The sequence below is a fragment of the Bufo bufo genome, chromosome 1 (assembly GCF_905171765.1).
Source record: "Bufo bufo chromosome 1, aBufBuf1.1, whole genome shotgun sequence".
Lineage (NCBI taxonomy): Eukaryota > Metazoa > Chordata > Amphibia > Anura > Bufonidae > Bufo > Bufo bufo.
The window spans coordinates 295365011-295386911 of NC_053389.1; the positions used below are offsets into that span (position 1 = coordinate 295365011).

Here is a 21901-nt window from a genome sequence, read left to right on the forward strand (position 1 = left end):
GATATGGTCCAGATTTATCATTACACTTACATCTTACTTCACTTTTACATATGTCCAAAGTCACTTTTGGCTAAGTCAAATTTATTAATGGTCCTTTAATACGGTGATAAATGTGGCTTGACGGCAGCAGTTTATCCTTCAGTAAGCGGCTTTACAAAAGTCGCACGTCTTTACAAAAAAGTCAAATTTTTTGTACAACTTTTTTTGTGACTTTTTTAAATTGTCACAATAGTAAATCTGTCTTGAGGTTCATTTACTTAAGAAAACACGCCCACTTTCAGAAAACTGGCGAGCATAGCACCATTTTTTTTTTTTGTTTTTAGCGATTGCGCAAAAATTTGAGACTTTTTCACTCCATTATTTTGACTTGAGCTAATGATAAATCTGGCCCTATGTCTGTATATCGCATGGTGTCTATGTTGTATAGTATGGTCTCATCTGAACAGCCTGATCTGAGCTTCTGGTCTGTATTTTGAGATTTTCACCTAAATTGTTTTGGTCCCATGTAAATTATAAATGTTTCTGAGTGCAGATTTAACAAGCTGCTTCAAGAATGTTATACCTGAGCAATCCAGTATCATAGGTAGACAAAATATACATATAACGTCTCGTAACTTTATTTACTATTCATTTCTTGCATGTTTTGCTTTCTGTTCAAGACTAAAGCTAAATTCAGCATTGTGCTGGACTTATGGTAGTGCAGTTTCATAGCTCAGAAAATAACTATATATTTTAGGCCACATCTGTAACAGTGGATTAGAAACATCTCAATGTCTGTTTCCAAGACTGGCCAGCAAAGCTTTGAAAGCAGTGATTGCTATGAATGGAGAAGATGTGATGCCTACAAACTAAGTATCAGCCAAGTTACCTTATGTAGACTCATACCATGAAATGTTCAAGGCTGAAGTATGGGCTGTGCTTCTTTTCTCTGTAAGGCACTGATCATGTGCAGCACACGCCATAGTATGATAATTAACATGTACAGCAGTTATAGTTATCTCTATGGCAAATCAGAAACTCTGTTGCAAAATGATTGATCCCTATTTGTAATGAATATGTAAGTGTATACTCAATAATAATAAAAAAGTATAAAACCCTAAGTGTGCAGCGTTAGGGTATGTTCACACGGAGCAGTTAAGGTTTGCTTATTTATTATGTAAACATCGTAAGTGCATCAAAGAACTGCGTGACACGCCCACCTGCTGCAGCCAATGGCTGCACTACTTTACTGCTACATTATGCAACCATTGGATGCCACAGGTGGGCACGGCCTGGTACCCTTACGCTTTTTCCCGTGCAGTTCTGATGCGGTATCAACCATGTAAACACACTCTAAAGTCTCTGAATCCAGGGAAGCAAAATACTTTTCGGCAGCATAACTTCACAGACGATCCCATTTCTTAGAGGCAGTAATCTTCCAGGCATCGATGCAGTGACAAAGTGCAATCTGCTCCGGAAAGCGTTCTTCCATTTCAGGGAAAGAGACATCTTTTTCATCAAGAAGAGGTCCGAGTACGTCTCTTAGGCTGCAATCAAGAATTTCAGACAGTTTAATTAGGGCTCCAACAGTCAGATTGAACAAAGAAACAGCACATTCTTCCCCTAAAAACAGCTGCAAGTCCCTCTAAGTGCTAAGAAATCTAATATATTTCCTGGTTAAATTCCAGAGAGATGGCCGACTAGTGAGTACCGCAATTTTTTTTTTTAATGTTACTTGGGATCACCTTTTAGATTCATTACAATCACTGGGCTCTCCTGCTGCTTTCCTTCCCAAAAAGTTTAATTTATTAGAATGTTTTTAACATTTGGAGCCGCTTGCAAGCGTTTTTCTGAAGTTAGACTTTCCATACACACTTCACTTTACCGTATTTGCATGCGTTATTTGAATACATTCGATGTATGCAACGGTAAAGGTCCTGGCACATAAGCAGAACAAATTTAAAAGGCTCCATGCATTCAACATATACCCAAAAATGTCCATGTGCTAGGTGTTGTTGCGCCTTCATTTTTCTTCACTGTATAAGAACACGTACCCTGCTTCGCCTTACTGTACAGAGGGATACTTTAAAATAAGTCTCCCGCTCAATATACTTATATGCATTTTTAAAAGATTTTTTACAATGGAAGTCCATGGGAGGCCCAGGCTACGGTATATCTATTCTGCAGCATATTTTGCAGCCTGTCATTGGAGGTACACATCAGCGAATAGTTCTTATGTACACCTCTGGCAAAAAAAATAAAAAAGGAATTCCTTTCCATTTGGAAACTCCCTGGGTGAGATTCATCATAGCGGGGTGGAGTATTCCGGGCTATGATAACCAGGTGTGGTGCTGGACACTGCACTTAATTTAAATTAGCATCTGTCAGTCTGTGTGCCTAAATTGGCGTAGATTTCAGTGTTCTTCTACACAGCTGGCCACACCCCCTTTTCCTGGAAAGTGGTGAAGCCGGAGGAGAAAAACACCTGTTGCGCTAAAATGTTTGAGCAAGTGACATGCAATTTGTCACTTTTACGCCAGAAAAAATGATAACTCTAGCCCCCTAAGTTGTAGGTTTGTGCCACTATCTGCACCATTTTCTAGCTGACAGAAACTTCTTAACATGCCCCCCTCCGCTAAACCCCACCCTCTCTTTTCAACATATTTCAAAAGGAGTGAAAGATCGCAAATTTTAATCCAAATATCATGTGCACCAAAACTGCAACTTTTTATGCCAAAATTCCACCTCAAAATTCACTTGAATGAGAGGCTGCAATACACAGGACAGCTGCTACTAAGTATACAATGTTCTAGTGTATAGACCGAAGTAAACAGTACAAACGTTGCAGTGCTCTTATGAATACCGCCAAGAGTTGGACCCCCACCAAATTCATATTGATGGCCTTTTCTTGGCCATCATTATTATGAACCCAGAAAAGCCTTTGTAATGTTACTTACGGCCAGGCAGGTTTGAAATGATCCGCGCTGTGCGGCTTCCTTAGTTTTATGGTGATCATCTCATGCAATTCAAACAAAAAGACATTTGTTCCATTTTGCTCCAGGAAGATATTGAGTTGTTGCCGCCCTTCCTTTCCCACTTCCATCTTATAAGCTTGGTCAACATCAACAAATGGGTCCTAAAAATACAGCAGTAAGGATGATTGAGTCTCCTACATTCATTAGGATGCACTAAGGAACAAAATCTGCTAGTGTAATGAACACTTCAACACAATCTTAGCACAAAGTTACATCTTACTCTTTTAAGGTGTAGAAGATGTGCAGACTTCAGAGCGGTGAGTAACTGCCAGAGTGCAATGGTGTTCTTCAGAAAACAGCGCTTCAATGCCTGCAAACAATACAGAAGATTACATGCAAGATACTTTGCTTTTTTATATTAGAATTACATTTTGCTTCCAACAATACAATCATTAAAAGAACATCTCCACCTATCACATGCTCAAAAAGGTTCAGCTAGGGCTGCACGATATGGGAATTTTGTGTGATTGCGATTAGGGCCCTAAAAATTGCGATAACGATATGCGATGCAATATTTTAAGGGAATTGTGCTAGAGGTCTATTTGCTTGGATTTTCAAGGCAAAAGCACACACAAATTACTGATAATGCTGAAATGTAGTTATGCTCAACTCAAGAAATGAAATGCAGTGTTTTTCAAAATAAAACATCTTTTACTAAAGTAAATAACATATTTGCATTACTGCAAAAGTACAAAATATAAAACTTGCCATTTTCTTAATAGCACTGCACAGAACAGATAAATAAAATAGAATAGATATGAGAACATGTGTTCATTAAAATAAGATTTTCCGAACACTGAACAAACAGGAACTTTTTAAAGAACACCATAGTCAGCAGCAGCAATATAAGGTAATATACTGTATTTTTCACCCTATAAGACGCACCTGCCCATAAGACACACCTAGGTTTTTGAGAAGGAAAATAGGAGAAAAAAAAATGTGAACCAAAAGGTGTGCTTTTGGTGGGTTTTGAACTAATGGTGGTCTGTGGATGACGCACTGTTATGGGGGGGATCTGTGGATGGCACTGTGATGGGGGCATCTGTGGATGACACTGCTATGGGGGGGATCTGTGGATGACACATATATAGCATCTTATGCTATGTGCCATCCACAGATCCCCCCCATAACAGTGTCCCAGCAGTGTGAATGACCCCCAATACAGGGGCACTTTATGAATGAAGCAGGCGGCGCGGGCACCTGACGTAGTGAGTGACACGTCGCCCACCCGCCCTCCCGGCCTGCCTCCTCTCTGCTACAGAACTTAGTTGTAAGTAATACAGCTGGATTACACATGATTATTATATCTTAACAATGCCTACAGGTTAGATACGATTATACAACAGTGAGCGGGGCCGGTGCATTAGAATACAGGGACTGCACCGGTCCCCGCTGTCATTCCTAATCCAGATGCCAGCCACCAGCCCCTCCTTCCTCTGTTGATACACCCGCCAACCTCTCTGTGCGGCTGTCACCGCCGACTCTGGGAGAGATCTTAGAAGTTCAGATAGACGAAAGACTCAGGAGTCGATCTGACAGATCTCTATTGTTTTCATTGTTGCTGACAGGTTTCCACCCCTTCGCAGGTGTTGCTCATTATCAGTCAGGTGGCCCCTTTATATGTTCCGCCTTTCACTGGTTTCCCTGCGGCTAATAGTTCTTCTGAGGAGTGCCCTGCTTGTGTGATGATTCTCCTGTTCCTGTTGCTTCTCAAGCGAAGTCCTTTCCCTTTTCTTGTTGTGTCTGTCCTGACTAGGCCTCAGGGAGACACTGGCTCCTTCAGGTTGGAAAGAGCTGGTTGCCTCTTTCCCTGTTCCCTAAGCTGAGGGTTTGGTGCAGTGTGTCAGCAGTCTTAGGTTCTCATGCATGTGTATTTCTACCTTTGAGACTTGCACATGTGGTTAGCAGCTTAGGGAGAGAGTCAGGGTTTGCTAGGAGGTGACCTCTTTATTCCCTAGGCTTGGGGCCTAGTCTGTAGTTTTGTTGTTGTTCCCTTTGGTTGTCTTTTCTTCCCAGTACTACCGATGACAGTGGCATTGCGGCGGCCGTGTATCATTGTAGGTAATTGCAGCATTTTTGGGTCGGCCAAATCGCCATATCGCAATCGTCGATTATCGCGATGTGATTGCTTTGGCGATATATCGTGCAGGCCTAGTTCACACTTGGCAATGAAATAAATATGCAGCTTTTTGCTAAAGTCATGGAGCTCTACAAGCTGCAAAGATTTTTTTACCTGAATGGTGCCAGTAAATCCTTAACAATAAAGCAGTGAAAATTTAGTGTAAATGTCCGGTGTGGTTCGGAGTCTATTATTGCAACTACTTGGGGTAATTGCAAGGCTGAAAAGGTAGTCAGGAGGAAGCCAGTGGTCGATGCACAAGATGAGCGTCAGCATTAGAGGAGTAGGCAAATACCGTAGTCAGGAGGAAGCCAGTGGTCGATACACAAGATGAGCGTCAGTATTAGAGGAGTAGGCAAATACCGTAGTCAGGAGGAAGCCAGTGGTCGATGCACAAGATGAGGGTCAGTATTAGAGAAGTCGGCAAATACCGTAGTCAGGACGAAGCCAATGGTTGATGCACAAGATAAGCGTCATTATTAGAGGAGTAGGCAAATACCGTAGTCAGGAGGAAGCCAGTGATTGATGCACAAGATAAGCGTCATTATTAGAGGAGTAGGCAAATACCATAGTCAGGAGGAAGCCAGTGGTTGATGTACAAGATGAGAGTCAGTGTTAGAGAAGTAGGCAAATACCGTAGTCAGGAGGAAGCTTGTGGTCGATGCACAAGATGAGGGTCAGTATTCGCAGCAGAGCAGGAAGGACTAGCTTGATTACCGGCTGAGAGCACAATAATGTCACAAGGCAGGAAGTGCAAAGCAGGGCCACGTTACATTCCCAGTCCGCTCCTGTTTATATGTCCTGATTGATTATGTCAATATTGATTATGGGGGTCCCTGAAGCAACTTCAAGAAGAAAGAGGATACTGCCTCATTTTGTCTTAGCCATGATATGTGTCTAAAAAAATAAATGAGGTAGTTTGTTAGACAATCCGCCTAGTTCTTTATCTGGAGACATTGGCTGGCTGAGATGCTGGAAGCTGCCTATTTGTATATAGTGCAGTCGCTCTACTTTGCCATGTGCCAATTGTGCAGGGGGTGGGGGAATGGGGGCCGACTTTGTGCAGGGGCCTACCAGGGGATTTACCTGTTCCCATGTGGGCCAGTTCGAGCCTGCTCACCAGTGATAATGAGGTTTGGATAACATTAATATGCATAGATCCCTCATGCTTATGTTAACCCAGCTTATGAGGTATCATTTATAAGTACCGGTTTTGATTTTTCCAGCTTAGGAGATGGTGGTATTGCTAGCATCAGGCGTCCCTGGGCAACGGCTGCATTCAACTATATCTATTCAGAGAAGGTGTCATCTGTGAATGGATATGACTTGACTGTATTCACTTATATGGATTCGTTTTTTTTTATGACAGAGCAAATTATTTGGTGCAGGTCTACTATAGATACAGGTTTCAGACCCCACATAACCGATTTTCATTCTTTAAAGGGTTTCTGTCACCACAATTACCGCACCACACCACATTTGCAGATGTATAATGTCAGCCTGTTTAATAGGGATAATTGTGGTGACAGAAACCCTTCACAGGGGTATTCTGCCTTGCATCAACATCCTTTAAAATAATTATTCATGAAGGTAGCTGTCATCTTGTAATGTATGTGAGGGAAAGCATAAAGGCGTCCATTTTGTATACATATTCATCTTGTATCCATGTTTAACCTGTGCTTACACAAGAGGGGGATTTAGCCTTCGGAAGGCAAGAGTACTAATTCCACAATGGGCCCCTACTCCCCCTATGCTGATCATTATTTTTCTTATCTGAAACCAAACATAGAAACCCAAAGCTTGCGTACAATAGGACAGTTTCTATTGTGTCGGTCTGTGTATAAATAAGTGCACTGCTCATTACAATAAAGAGGCCATTATGAGAAACACAGGTTGCTGTGTCTTTATGTTTTGACCTCGAGCCGGCTCACTCAATTTCAGACAAATTAGGACACCCCATCACATCACAAAGGTCGGTTTACGACCACATGTATTTCTTTTACATTTATTGTCCCTGTCCTCCATTCTCGCCTGTGGTCACATGACCATGTCCATGCAGCTCCTTCTTTTTTCCTGTGATGTTATGTCCATGGGCGTGTCAAAGCAACAGGGGCAGTGGTCGGGGAGTGCCTATGTAAATAGCTGGGTGGAAGGGTCTATAAACTAACCGTGCATTGTGCTGGAGGTGTGGCAGAGAAAGGAGAAGTGCATCATGGGTTTGGTTGGATAAGCAACAGGAAGTGCCGTATACAGGATGTAAACAATTTTTTTACTTGGTGAAAATGGGTAAGGATAAGCATATGTTTGAAATCACAGTAATCCCGGAAAACATCTTTAACCCTTAGAGGACCATGCGATTTTCCATTTTCATTTTTCACTCCCGCCTTCCCAGAGCCACAACTTATTTAATTTTCCCATTTACATAGCCTTATGAGGGTTATTTTATAATGGCACTATTTATTATTGCATATGATGTAGTGGGGAGCTGGAAAAAAATTCCAAATGGTGTGGAATAAGAAAAAACAGTTTTTTTTTTTTTTACAGACTTCCCTATGCTGTAAAATTGACCTGTTACCTTCATTCTCCAGGTTAGTACGATTACAGTGATACCACACCTGTATAGTTTCTCTTGCGCAGGAAGGCATATCATTTTTTTTATTGTTTATTTTTATTTTGGGGAAAAGGGTGTGATTTCACTTTTATATTAGATTTTTTTGTATTTAATTTATTTTTATTTATTTACCCTAGGTGACTATTACTGACAGTCATTCATTAGATTGCCAATTATGTTCCGTAATGGGTATATATCCATCACAGAACACACCATTCACTATATACCAATACAGTGCTACCACCTTCTGGCCTGTATTGGTACATACCTGTGATGGGTATAGAAGTCTGCTTGAGGCTCCGTGCCCTCAGTGGAATATTACAGATTCCCCGATCTCAGCCAGGGAACGCTGTTACGAGTGCGGGAGTGTGTGGCTCACATGGTCACATTTGACCATGGCATATGAGGGTTTAAAGGGGTTATCCAATATCATAAACTGCACCTCCATGTGCCGGGCCCTTCACAGGGAATATACTTCTCCTGCTCCCCAAGCTGCTCCTGGTGTCACGGGTGAGGTAAGGGAGGGAACACCACACGGACAACAGGAGAGAAGGAAAAAGACACTAGACCTCAACACTAGGAAAAAGGGGAAGGGTCACCTCCTAAATAACCCTACTCCTTGCCCTGTCTCCTATCTGTATGGGCACACCCCAAAAGTAGGAATGCCCATACACCGGAACCTGAGACCCTTGGGACTCTAAGGATCACTATAGATATTGGCTGGGCTTGAGATGACCCGTTCCTTCCCAGTTGAAGGAATCAGCATCTTCCTGAGGCCTAGTTGCAGCAGACACGGGGAGGGACAACAAAACACAAAGGAGCGAGACACTTAACTTCTGTAGAGATGGATGAGCACGAAATCCAGAGAGGACAACAAACCAGCTCTTACAAAACCCAAATAATGCTATCAAACATAGTCAGAAGGGTGAGGTCAGACTATATAGGGGAGGTGTGATGACCACTAGGCTACACCTGAAACAAGGGGTGTGGTCATGAGCAATAACAACAACTGAAGCAAGTACCAAAGAGGCTGAGATTCCTTCATGTGTAGCCAGTCTCTTTGATCTTCTGACATCTGTCATGGGAGGGACCGTGACACCTGGTCCCAGCAGTGCCGCTGCTGCTTCGGCAGCAGCGGTGGTGAGGGGACCAGGGGCGGCGCAGGGAGCAGGAGAGCAAGGTAAGTATATTCCCTATGACGGGCCCGGCACATGGGGGGCAGTTTATGATATTGGATAACCCCTTTAAATGTAAGAGATCACCCTTATGGCTGATCGCATACATTCGCCCCGGGTCTCTGCTGTTAATGTAATAACTAGGAACTGTTTACTGCTAAGCTAGTGTATCGCAGCCTATCCTGTTATAAAGGTTTTCTTTGTTATATGTCTGTGTCTCTGACCTTTTAAAGGGGTTCACTGTGAATAATTTTAAGTGGCCCCTAGCAACCTGTCCTAGAATGTCAGCAGGACTGGTTGCCTCACACTTGCAGAGCTCACTACATATTACGCTCTGGCACTCGCATACACTACATATTGGTGAGTTACCTGTCAGGCTGCTCAGCTATGATGGTACATCATAGGCAGAATCACATCATTACATCTATTATTGAGCAGTGTAGTGAGTCCCCACCCCCCAGGCAGCTCTGCAAGTGAAGGAAACCAGTCATACTCACATTCTTGGACAGGTTGCTATTGGCCATTTTTAATTATTCATAGAGAACCCCTTTAAGACCCTAGTGATGCCCCTGCTGCCACTTGATGCTGCTATGTATGCACATATGCAGTGCTAGCAATTAACAGAATATATACAGTATCTTAACAAACACAGGGCAGCCTCTGTGCATTGGATCCTATCTCAAAACTACCTTTCTGCCTTTGGTCTTGCGCCAAGCAATTCCAGAATTACAAGTATGGTTGTGGGTCATCACTGGAGCCAGATGTGTAGGTATATCCCACTGGGGGTAGGATGACACAAGTAGTATTTATATGTATCACACAACTTACCTCAAGGACATGGATGCTGTTCTGGTCTTTCATTTGTAAGATATCCTCAATGTACTTTGTAATAGGAAGTTCTGGATCTCCTCCGGACATTGACAGGAATCCCAACATGACATCAACAAGGTTTATGGCCTCACAGACATCACTGAACGTATTCAGGTCTTTGCTTATAAAATCTATAGTTGAGTTTGGTAATGGAATCTAAGAAGACAGATATATTATTTTCAGAGGACATTTATTTCTTGATTTTCATTGTTGCGTTTTATCTTGCATAATACCATACCTGTCCAAGCTTTTTCCTGATATCCATGAATAGGTTTTCGTAGTTCCGATCTTGGGAAGATATCATTGTTGGAAGACCCTACAATATCAACAGCAAATAAGACACAGTTCTGGCAAATATTTTATTTGCATAACATTAATAAAATATACCAATTCATGTGGCAAACAGTATCAAAATCTAATAGACAAAATTCCTTGGTGTTATTTTAATCCTGGGTTTTGGGACCACAAGATCCACACACTTTATACTACAGTAATGGTGGTTCCTATGACTTAATAGCATCATGATTAGTTAAAATGAAACGTGAAATCTTGCATTTTAAGAGGGGACTAAGGTTTTACTTTATTTTTTTTAACACACTGCCGTCTGCCTTTATTTGTTTTTAATTTTTCCATACAACTGCTTTATTAGAGTTGGGTTCCCCTGTTCAGGGTGCTCCTCTTTTGGCCAGAGAGGAGAATGGTTACAAAGAGTGTTTCTTTCTCTGGAGGACCTTTCCTGTCTTGCATTAATTTCCCCTGTGATGGCGCTAGAGAGGAATAGAACACTTACTGCCAGGTTTCTCTACTGATTTAAGTGGATTGCTGGGGATTCCAGCAGGTTGACATGTTCTGATCAGGTTATTTTTAAGGGACCATTCCAACTTTCAAAAGTGGAGAAACTCTAAGCAGCTCAACCGGCATCACCAGCAGCAGGTGACACAGCTCAATCGCCATTGTCCTGAGATTGATCAGTATCACAATATACATCTGAAATCTTAACCCGCATATATTTCACAGGGAAAACATAGCTGCTATTCACCAACACCAGAGCATGGACTATCAGCTTTATATAGATGGCAGGGTCCAGTCATTATTCTAAGCCAATGACCCTTAAATATGCAACGACTATTCAAACCATTGATTTTTGATTTGAAAAGTTGTGTTGCTGACGATCTGATGGTCATTTCCATCAGTACAATCCTTGCTTCCAGTGTGGAAGAACCACCACCCTTTGAGGCAAGGAGTGTTACGGCAGTCTAGTGATGGCTCTCATGTGTCCTGCGTGCTGTGCCTACTGTGAATAATGACATTTAAAGAAGTCATAGGTTCCACTCGCCTGATGGTGGCCTCAAGAGTGTCCTTTTGGCCTCCATTGAGATGGTATGCACCTGATTTTTTTACTGTGTAGAAAAGTGCAGTAGACTTCATTTTTCTATACTGTTGGTCACCTCAAAAAATGTATATTGCATGGTATACTTTTTCTTCTGCATTGTGGCCAATGGCTAAAGTATACAACTGTATGTACTCCTGATGTCTACCTCTGACCAAACACAATGTCAACAAAGTCTTAAGTGAATATTGATGTCTTTAAAGTCTAAAAGTAGTTTCTTTGCTGATACTGCTTGTATTCTGACTGTAATTGTGAGTGGGGGGTGAAGACTGAAATCACACATTGGAAATTTGAGGGATCCTAAAGTGACAGTGATACAAACCCTGACTTCTAATAAGTATAAATCATAAATGCAACAATAAAATAGCTTGAAATAGAATCTGTCACCAGGAAATTCATTGTTAAACCAGGCACAATGCCTCTTAGGGCTAGTTCAGCTCATTGTGATGATACCTTTCACTTGGTGGTCCACTGCTTCATTCTGGAGAAACAGTACTTTCAATCCAAAAGCAGTTAAACGCACCAAGGTCAGGCACAAGTCACTTCTGCTTCCTCTGCTAGATCCTCCCTCTCCTTTTTTTTTAAAATCAAATCGTTTTTATTGAATCAATAAATACAGAGTAATACAAAAAAAAAAACAATACGTTGTTTTTTTCTTGCTTTATCCACCATGTGGAATCAGTATACAACAGTAACCGTAGAAATACCAACACACAGTTTTATCAAGTATCTATACATTGCATGTACACATGTTCAAACAAATATTTTAGACAAAGAATTACATATGTCTTAACCCCCCCAAAAACCCCTCCCCCCACCCTACCCTACCCCCCCCCCCCCCTCCCTGACAACTAGTCTTGACCTTCACGAGCCTATATAACCACGTGAGTGTGAGATAACCAATCACTCCACATTTTATTAAACTTCTGAGGACACCCTCTCTTCACATACACCCCTTTTTCAAGTATCAGCATGTCATGCACCTTCCGTTCAAACTCACTCAGTGTAGGCGGACATCCCTGGATCCACCTCATAGCCACCAGTTTCCTGGCCACATATAGCAACCTCCCCACAGCTACCTTGACCGACTCAGTCCCTCCAATCTCAGACACATACCCCAATACACACACCTTAGGGTCTTTTTGAAATTAATCATATTTCTTACATCCTCCCAATAATTACCAATTACTGGACAAGACCACAGCATATGTAACAAATCCGCAACATCTTCCATACACTTTGGACACTTGTCATCAATTCTTACTCCAACCTTTTTTAGGAACACCAGTGTTTTGTACACTCTATGTATGATAAATAGTTGGGACAATTTGCCCTGTTCACTCAAGGACACCTTGGGGACTCCTTCCAATATATCTTCCCACATATCTTTAGACATATCCCCCACGTCAGCCTCCCATTTTTTCATTCTTATAAGTGGAAACCCCTCTAGGAATTTGTCCAGTAAAAGAGCATACAACTGTGATATCAGCCCCCTTCCCCCCCCCCCCCCCCCCCCCCCTGTCGGGAGAACAAGCTTATGAACCACCTCCATTTGAGCTATCACACATCCTTTCCGCAGTGTGACCTCAAGGGCATGCCTCATTTGGAGATATTTATAGAACCACCCCCCAGGAATATTAAATTCCTGCTGCAGGTTTTGAAATGACTTACATATCTTGTCCTCAATTAATTGGCCAATTCTCGTCACTCCATAAGTTTCCCAGTTCCTAAGTCCTGGTATGGCAAAAAATTCGGGCAACAGGTGATTCTTTCCAATAGGGGAAAGTTCACTGATTCCACCTACACCTCTTAGCTGCTTCACCTTTGCCCAAACTCTTTTTATAAGTTCAATAAGAGGGAGTTTTTCCCTCCCAGCATGCATTCCTGAGCCCTCCAGAATGCCCATGAGGTCACGACTGCCCAGCCAATGCTGCAATATCTGCCCAGTCATATCCGATGCTTGTAAATCAATCCATCCCTTAAAATGCTGACATTGGGAAGCCAGAAAATAAATCCATGCATTAGGGACAGCCAGGCCCCTCTCCGACTTAGGATACTGCAATGTCTCCAGTTTAATCCTAGCCTGCCCATATTTCCAAGTAAGATCCCTAAATATAGAATGAATTTTCTTGAATCTATCCAGGGGGATCCATACGGGAGCATTATTCAGTACATAGAGCAACTGGGGCATCATAACCATTTTTAAAAGGTTAACTCTACCTACCACCGAAAGAAAGAGTCTACACCATGACCTCACTTTAAGCCTGAAAATAGCCAGCAATGGGGACAGATTAAGGTCTTCAAAATCCGATAGTCTCGGTGTTATATACAGTCCCAGATATTTAAATTTATCCACCCAAGGCACCAGGCTATCTACTTGTCTGCCTGACAGGGCCTGCCCATCAATTGGCATCAGAGAGGATTTTTGCCAATTAATCTGGAGTCCAGAGAAGCCACCAAATCTGTCAATCAATGCCATGGCCGCATCCAGGGACGCACCAGTATCGCCCATAAAAAGCAGAGTATCATTAGCGTACATAGCCACTTTATTGTGCAGCCCACCGTATCTAAACCCCTCTATATTTGTTGATAAGCGGATATGCGCCGCAAGCGGCTCTACTGCGAGAGCAAACAATAAGGGCGACAATGGGCATCCCTGTCTGGTGCCCCTGGCAAGAGCAAAACAATCTGACAACCCTCCATTAGCTCTAATTCTCGCCTTAGGACTAGAGTACAGGACCTTTACCCACTGAATGAACCGCGCTCCAAAACCCATGGCCTTCAAGACCCCCCACAAGTAACTCCATTCCACACTATGAAACGCCTTGGCGGCGTCAAGAGCAAGCAAGGCCCTGTCCCCACAATTATCCGCCGGGATATTTAAACTAGCATATAGCCTACGGAGATTAATAGCCGTCGATTTCCCAGGCATAAAACCCGTCTGGTCCGGATGTACTATGGTCAGAATCACTTTGGACAGCCTGTTCGCCAACACCTTTGCCAGGAGCTTAACATCAGCCGTGAGGAGCGAAATTGGTCTGTAGGAATCCGGTATTTTAGGATCCTTCCCAGGTTTAGGTATAACCACAATTATAGCTTCCTGCATCGAATGTGGTAACGAACCTGCCTCCAATGAGTGCTCAAGCACCCTAAGTAATTCAGGAAGTAATATCCCTTGCAGCTTTTTATATACCTCTACTGGGAGGCCATCAGCTCCAGGCGCCTTACCATTCGCCATACCCCCAAGCGCAGCTTCCAGTTCCTCAAGTGAAATCGGCTCCTCCAGCCTTTCTCTATCCTCCTCTGACAGCACAGTTAACTGTGCCTCCACTAGGAAATCATTCAGCGCCTCCTCAGAACTAGAGCCGGTGGAAGCATATAGAGATACATAAAAGCTTTTTAGAATATCTAATATTCCTTTCGTGTCCTGGCTACTATTCCCCATGTCATCTCTTAGTTCCTGAATACAAGAGGAGCCTCTCTGAGCCTGTGAAACCACCGACAACAGATGACCCACCTTCTCGCCTTCTTCAAAGGATCTCTGACGATAAAAACTTCTTTCTCTCTGCGGCCTGCACTAAATGACATCTCAGCTGCTCCTGAGCTACCGCCAGCGCCTCACTATTAATCAGAGTGGGGGATCTACCAAACTCTCTCTCTGCTTCAGCCACTAGTACATGCGCCTTAACATCCGCCTCCCTGGACCTAGATTTATGTTTGTTAATTCCTTTCATCAAGACTCCCCTCAGGAATGCTTTCATGGCGTCCCAGACACCCGGTACCGAGGCCGTCCATGTATTGATAGCAAAAAATTCCTTAATTTCAAGGGAGATCTCAGACAGATCACCCAACACATTTAGCCAATGTGAGTTACATTTCCACAGCCTCGGTCCCTGTCTGAGCACCCCCAGGCACAAGTCAATCTGCACCAGAGAGTGGTCAGACAACGACCGAGGATGATAGACAACATCCCTAACCAGTGGCAGCATTATATCATTAACAAGGGCCAGATCAATACGCGATAGCGAATGGTGCGTGGCTGATCTACACGAGAATTCACGCTTATCAGGGTTACGCAATCTCCATACATCATGCACACCTATTTCACCCATAATATTTCTGAGAGCCACACTCCCCGGTAAACCCCCCGCTCCTTCCACCCGGAATCTATCTAGGGAGTCATTCAGCGTGCAATTAAAATCCCCAACCAATAGCCACGGCAACCCAGGGAAGTCCGCCACAAAGTCCATGATCTCTCTTATCAATGGGGATGCAAATGGTGGGGGCACGTACACAGACACCAGCACCACCTGTATTCCGTCCACCTTACACACAACACACACATACCTACCATCAGCGTCCACACATTCCTGCATATGTTCATACCTAATGCTACTATGCACAGTCATACTAACCCCTCTAGAGTGAGAAGAATGAGTTGAATGTAACGCATATGTCACCCAATTTTTACTCATCCAGTGTAGATTTTCTCCAATCAGATGCGTTTCCTGAAGACAACATATAGCCGGTTGAAACCGCCCCAAGTATTGAAAAACACACTGTCTCTTTCGTGCATCTGCCATTCCTCTCACATTCCAACTTAAAACTCTAATCACCTGTGACATGGTAGAACTTCAGACCATACTTGGATCTCACACCCCACTCCAACTCCCTCAGCTCATATTTCAAGACCATATCCCTTCCCCCCAACTCGCTACCCACCCTCCCACCCCCCTCCCTCCCTCTCCCAATCAGATTTCTATAACTGGGGAACACTGTCCCTTTGATATCCACCTCACACATTAAAACAGGGCAATCCGAGAGCAACTTGCCCCCCAACATATAATAATCATAACCGATTATAACAACATCCCTCAGGTAGAGAATCCTCCCCACATCTGAGAAAAACATATTTCTCCCTCAGCCACCTACTCCCTCCACAGGATCTACCTTGTGGTAGCATTACATAATACACTTCTTAACTGGTGCAACATTGATAGCAACCTTAGAGTGCAAATGCAAATATAAAGTGAACATAAGAAACCATATCTTAGCCTCCTTCAAGTGTTCAGGGCCCCACTTCTCAATTGCCGCTCGTGGACGTCCAGCCACTGCGCCGCCTCCTCCGGATCTTCAAAAAATCTGGTGGATCCCAATGCCACCACACGCAATTTAGCAGGAAACAACATAGCATACTGGACTTGTAAACCTCTCAGCCTTTTCTTTATGTCCATAAATCTGCTTCTCCTCCGCTGCACTTCATTGGAATAATCCGGAAATATGGACACTTTAACCCCATTCTGGACCATCTCCTCATTGTCCCTTGATTGCCGCAGGATAGTGTCCCGGTCTTTAAAATGCAGGATCTTCGCCAGTATAGGACGAGGAGGTCTGCCTGGCGGAAGCGGCCGCATGGGGACTCTGTGCGCCCGCTCCACCGCATACAGGGAAGATAAACCTTTCTCATGAAATAGCTGATGCAACCATTTCTCCACAAATTCTGTAGCGTTATCTCCCTCCGTCTTTTCTGGCATTCCCACAATCCGCAGGTTGTTCCTTCTGGACCTGTTCTCCAGATCATCTGTTTTGGCATATAAAGCAGCTATGTCCTTAGCGGTTGTTTTTGCCGCCATTTGCAGAGGCCGAACATCATCCTCTATGGTGGACACCCTCATCTCCAATTCAGAGGTGCGCTCAGAGATCTTGTGTAAGTCGTGCCTAATTATAGACACATCTGACCTCAGGCTACCAACTTGCACAGAGAGCACCTTCAGGGTACTGTTACAGCTGGCCACAGCAGCCATAATATCTTTTAAAGTGGGCTCTTCATTAGCCGCAGCTTTGGGGCCTACCGCGCTTTTAGCTGGACGTGCAGGGGTCAATGGCGGCCAATCCACCGCATCCAGGGCCTCCCCATCAAGGGATCCGTCCTCTTGTTTAGAGGAGGTATGTGCATCTGTCTCCTTTCCTTCTGCCCAGTCGCCCACACCGCTATCTGCGCGGACAAACTTGCTTAGCTTTGCGGCCGCACTCTGGCTCAGCTTTGACTGTAAGGCCGGCCCCTCTTCCTCCTCGGCGCCATGCTGGCTCACCTCTGGCCTGTCGGATCGCGGCCCCTTGCTGGACTTTCTCGGCATGTCTGAGCTCTCAGAGTCACCCCCGCACTCTCCGGTCTCCTCTCACCCACCAGGTAAGGTAAAATAATCGAATCAGACGTTGCTACCACTCTAATGATCAGGATGCCGGCAGGAGCTGTGAGCGGTGCGACTTACTCCATGCGCTCTCAGGCCACCCCTCCCTCTCCTTCTTGATTGACAGGGCCAGGTCCTGCACAGTCATTTTACCTTGTCATTCAAGACAGAGGGGGAGTCTGGGTAGAGGAAGCAGGAGGAGCATGGGTGCTCAGAGTGGTTTGGGCCTACCCCTAGCGCACTTAACTGGTCAATTGCATACGGATTAAAAGTACTTTTTCTCTAGAATGAAGCAATGGATCGCTAAGTGTAAAGTATCATTACATTCAGCTGAGACAGCCCTGGAAGGCATTGTGCCTGGTTTAACAGTGGGGTTCCTGGTTAACTGCTTAGTTTTCCTTACTGAACATAAAATAAATAGGCAGAATTGAGGGATGTAATAGAAGAATTAAAACTTTGACATATTCATAAAGACAAATCAAAGGTTTAGCGCTGCACCTATAAACAATAAAATGTGTGATAATGATCCCATAAATGTTTATCCTGCAACTTACAGCCATGGTGAGAAGAGGTTTTCCTTGAAAAAATCGACTGGCAATTTGATGCTGGATCTTTGGAAGATCAAATTCTTGCAAGGTCTCTTTCCCACTCTCCAGGGTGTATTGGCAATTGGAAAGGATTATAGGCACCAAATCCTTTTCCATTTCATAGGTGATGACATGCAGATGTGTTATTTCCGAGCACCTAATGGAATACCTGAGCATAATGGTTATAAAATGAGATGACTGACCTCCGCTCACAGTCATAACGCACACAAAATGAACATGTAACCTACTTCTGACTACTGGTGGTGTATTTTTCCAGGCCGTATATAAAGCTGTTGTGCAGAGTAATGAGGTAGCTGACCAGGGCAGTTGCACATAAGCCATCCCCTTGCCGACGTGGAAGAAGATAGCTGAGTTTACTATCCATAGTAAGGACGAGATCACTCACATCATTTGGCAGCTTTATTTCACCTAAAACCGGACCAGAAAGACTGTTTCATTATGAAAAGTACTTTAAATAGTATTATCCATCTGCGCTTATATTCTGTTATATTTCTAGGTTCTGCTTATTCACATGCTTGCTGTGATAGGGTAGTGATGACAGATAAGTGGCTGCCTTGTCCGGGGGTCCAGGCTGCGCAGAAGACACAGTCCATATGCTGCCCAGATCCTGGGTAAGGCAACCACATGACGCACTGGATAGTCTCTTCAAGCAGCCTAATAAATATTGGCAACTAAAAAAATGGGAATTTTTATACTCAATGGATTCTATATAGATTAAACAGATAGATTTATTTTGTCTCAAACCACTCACCATTAGTAAGAAGGGAATGCCGCAAATGATTCCACGTTAAGAGAAAATCCTCTGTCCACTTTTTCATTAAATGTTGAGCACCATCTGTATCATGAAACAATGCAATGACATTTCAATTATGACTAATTTGATGTCCAACTCTATCACCAATATGGGCTGCTGTGAACGTGGATCTCCCAACTCTACTCTGAAGAGAGATGTTGGGCGAAGTAGTAACAGATTGAATTTCAATATTTCAATACCTAATCCTTGGTTCCCATAGGAGATCAGCCATTTCCAGTGGGTTCTGGCAGAGGCTTATGCCCCTTTACCCTACTGAAGGTACTTGTCATTTCAGGACAAAAATGCAGTCAGCCAAACAAGCACTGGGTTGACAACCATTTTATGAGCAGCTTAAAACAGATATCCCATTGTTAAGGGGGCCCCTAATTGTGCATATGAACAGGGGCTGTCTTCAGGAGATGACCCCTTTAAAGCGGATTTTTCATGAGACTTTGCTGCCCTATGTAAGGGTAGGATAGTATGAGGTCAGGTCCACTCTCTTACTTAGGTGTATTTGTGAGGAAAGCGTTCCCTCCATCCTCTTCACGGTGACTGCAGAAATACAGGAACCAGTTAACAACTGTTCATAAACATATTTTAACCCCTTAATGTTAATGGCCGCACACTGTGTTTTTATGGGGGACAGTGCAAGTCCTTAGTCTAAACATGTCCCTGCAGTTGCGGGGGGCTAAGGGCTGCTGAAGTGCTCCTGCGCTAAGAACCGGATATAACAGCTCCGATCCCAGCTGTTAACCCTTTCATCATGCCACAGTCCATACCGTGCGCATGATCAAAGGGGGATTCCCAGGTTTTCCAGTAAATTGGCGACTGGTGGAGTGATCCGCAGTTAGCCCTGTGAAGGACCTATGAAGGACCCCAGAACGGTCTGTGCAGCCTCTGCTGTTACTGTTACACTAGTGTCAACCCAACAGCAGCCTGTGTCATAGAGACACAGAGCATATGCATTAGCATACAGGAGTATGCTAATATAATTCTAAAATAAAGTTACTAAATAAATGCTATAATGGGATTTCTTTTTAAATGTAAAAAATTATAAAAAAAAAAAAGGGAAGCTCCCCCAAAAATATGGTAATTATTTAGTGTAAAATATATTTTACTGTGCACAAATTAAATAAAAAAAATAATATATACACATATTATGTATCTACACGACCCTAATAAGCCAAAGAATTTATCAGGTTATTTTGTGTGTAACATGAGCGGTAAAAAAAGTAAATAAAAAAAATGACACCAAAAATTGCCTTTTTTCTATATTTTCACAGCAAAATTATATAAAATGTCATTGTAATTAATGTATACCCCTGAACAACCCCCCCTCCTCCCAAAAAAAAATCATAACATTTCTCCGGCATAGAACAAGGCCTCAGACAGCCATGTCAGTAAAAAAGATAAAGAAAAGATATGGCAGCTGAAATCTAGAGAGGAAAAATCTGAAAAGAAATTGGCTGGTCATTAAAGCCTTTTTTAGGCCTGGTCATTAAGGGGTTAAAGAGGAACTGTTGGTATGTCGGTTTTGCATTCACCATGACAGTGTCTTAGTTCCTGTTCTTAGAACTCTGTGTTGTTCTGTTCCTCTGTTATTCCTTCTGGAAACGTATGAATAAAGTGTCAACTTGGCTCTACCACTATTGGGTATGCTCCTACACAGTACGACACTGTCAGCACTGATTGGACAGTGTCAGAGTATTAAGGCTTTTTGTGGCAGGTTCTGACGCCGTTTTTTTGACCCAACGCAAGAAGTGGGTTGAAAGGGAATGGATGGATTCCTATTTCTCCTTCCTGCTGGATACACTTCTTGCTTTGGCTCAAAATACTACACAAAAAACTGACACAACCCTTGGGGATATACCCCACTAAGAAGGAGAATATGAATACCAATTTGTGAAGTTATCCATACTTGGATCCACATTTCCAGGAAGAATAACAGAGGAACGTCACAATACAACAAGGTGTATAAAAGATGCTGCAGAATTGATCTCTAATGGGGCAGGCTTATGGGGCCTACTTAGACAAATGCTGACAAACAGTCTTACTATACATACAATGTATACACATGCCTGAAACATACCAGAGGGTATGGAGTTTAAAAAGTCTTGTATGGTCTCATGTGTAATATCTCTGCAATTCTGGAACCTTTTTACCAGCCTTTTTTGAAGATTTAGGATTCCTGGCAGGAATTTCACCATCTTTAGTTCTGTTTCCTATAAAACACATTAAGCAGATGTAACAGAAGGAATACAATGCTGAAACAAATAATGCAATTTGGTCTTTACTTATTGTTGTTTAAGTTTTTTTTATTGCCATTAAAGATTTTAAAACTCCATTTTCCAGTAACCATGGGGGCATTCTGAGTTAACAGTCTGACCTATGGGACCACCACTGATCCGGCACATGAAGGGGCTGCAGCACTGGTGACACACTGTGGCCCCTTCCCATGTGGCCGCCCGCCGGTTCATTGCATCACAACACAGTGCCATTCAAATAAACTGGACTGGTAACTTTTTTTTTTTTTTAAGATATGGGACGTGGCCTGTATAAGCAAAAGGCAACATGATGAAAGAGTGCATTAGTGCATACATCATGAAATCTTCCAATGCTTGCTAGTTTCTCAACCTAAAAATTGTAGATTCTCCTCTCATCATAGACATTGGCGGCTTATCATTAGAACAAGGTGGCAGTGGCAATAGGAAAGTCTTGTGCCACTTCATACCGGGCATGCTGAGCCATAGGCTGGCCATTGACAATAACACCACGGATGGCTATGGTGAGACAAGCTCCTTAAAGCACAATATGTTTATTTGTTATATCATAAAGCAATGAGATGTGGGCCTACCATCTTCATCTGACAGTAGGCATCATTAGGAATTTGGTTTTCTCAGCCTGTAGTAGTTAATAAAGGACAATATATAGCCCCGGGTTAAACAGAATAACGTAATACAAGTATGTTCTGCCATGATAGGACATGGAAACATTAGAAAAAAAAAATTAGATATATTCATAAGACTTGTAAATATCTGAAAGCTAAAGATGGCAGCTCCTATGTGACCTTTTATTCATACAGAAACTAAAATTATTGTAAAAAAAAGAAAAATACACATGAATTTGCTTC

General features: G+C 43.0%; 1 protein-coding gene across 1 annotated transcript in view; it reads right to left on the reverse strand.

Annotated features, from left to right (window-relative positions):
* Positions 1-724: 724 nt before the first annotated feature.
* LOC121008297 (E3 ubiquitin-protein ligase RNF213-like) overlaps positions 725-21901 on the reverse strand; it is a 253825-nt gene continuing 232648 nt past the window's right edge. The window contains exons 50-58 of the mRNA XM_040440749.1: positions 20861-20993; positions 18730-18813; positions 18206-18386; positions 17925-18126; positions 10028-10105; positions 9748-9945; positions 3235-3324; positions 2937-3115; positions 725-1526 (exon numbers count right to left, since the gene is read on the reverse strand). Of these exons, the coding sequence (XP_040296683.1) occupies positions 1382-1526; positions 2937-3115; positions 3235-3324; positions 9748-9945; positions 10028-10105; positions 17925-18126; positions 18206-18386; positions 18730-18813; positions 20861-20993 (1290 nt within the window). The 3' untranslated portion in view covers positions 725-1381. The remainder of the gene's footprint in view (positions 1527-2936; positions 3116-3234; positions 3325-9747; positions 9946-10027; positions 10106-17924; positions 18127-18205; positions 18387-18729; positions 18814-20860; positions 20994-21901) is intronic.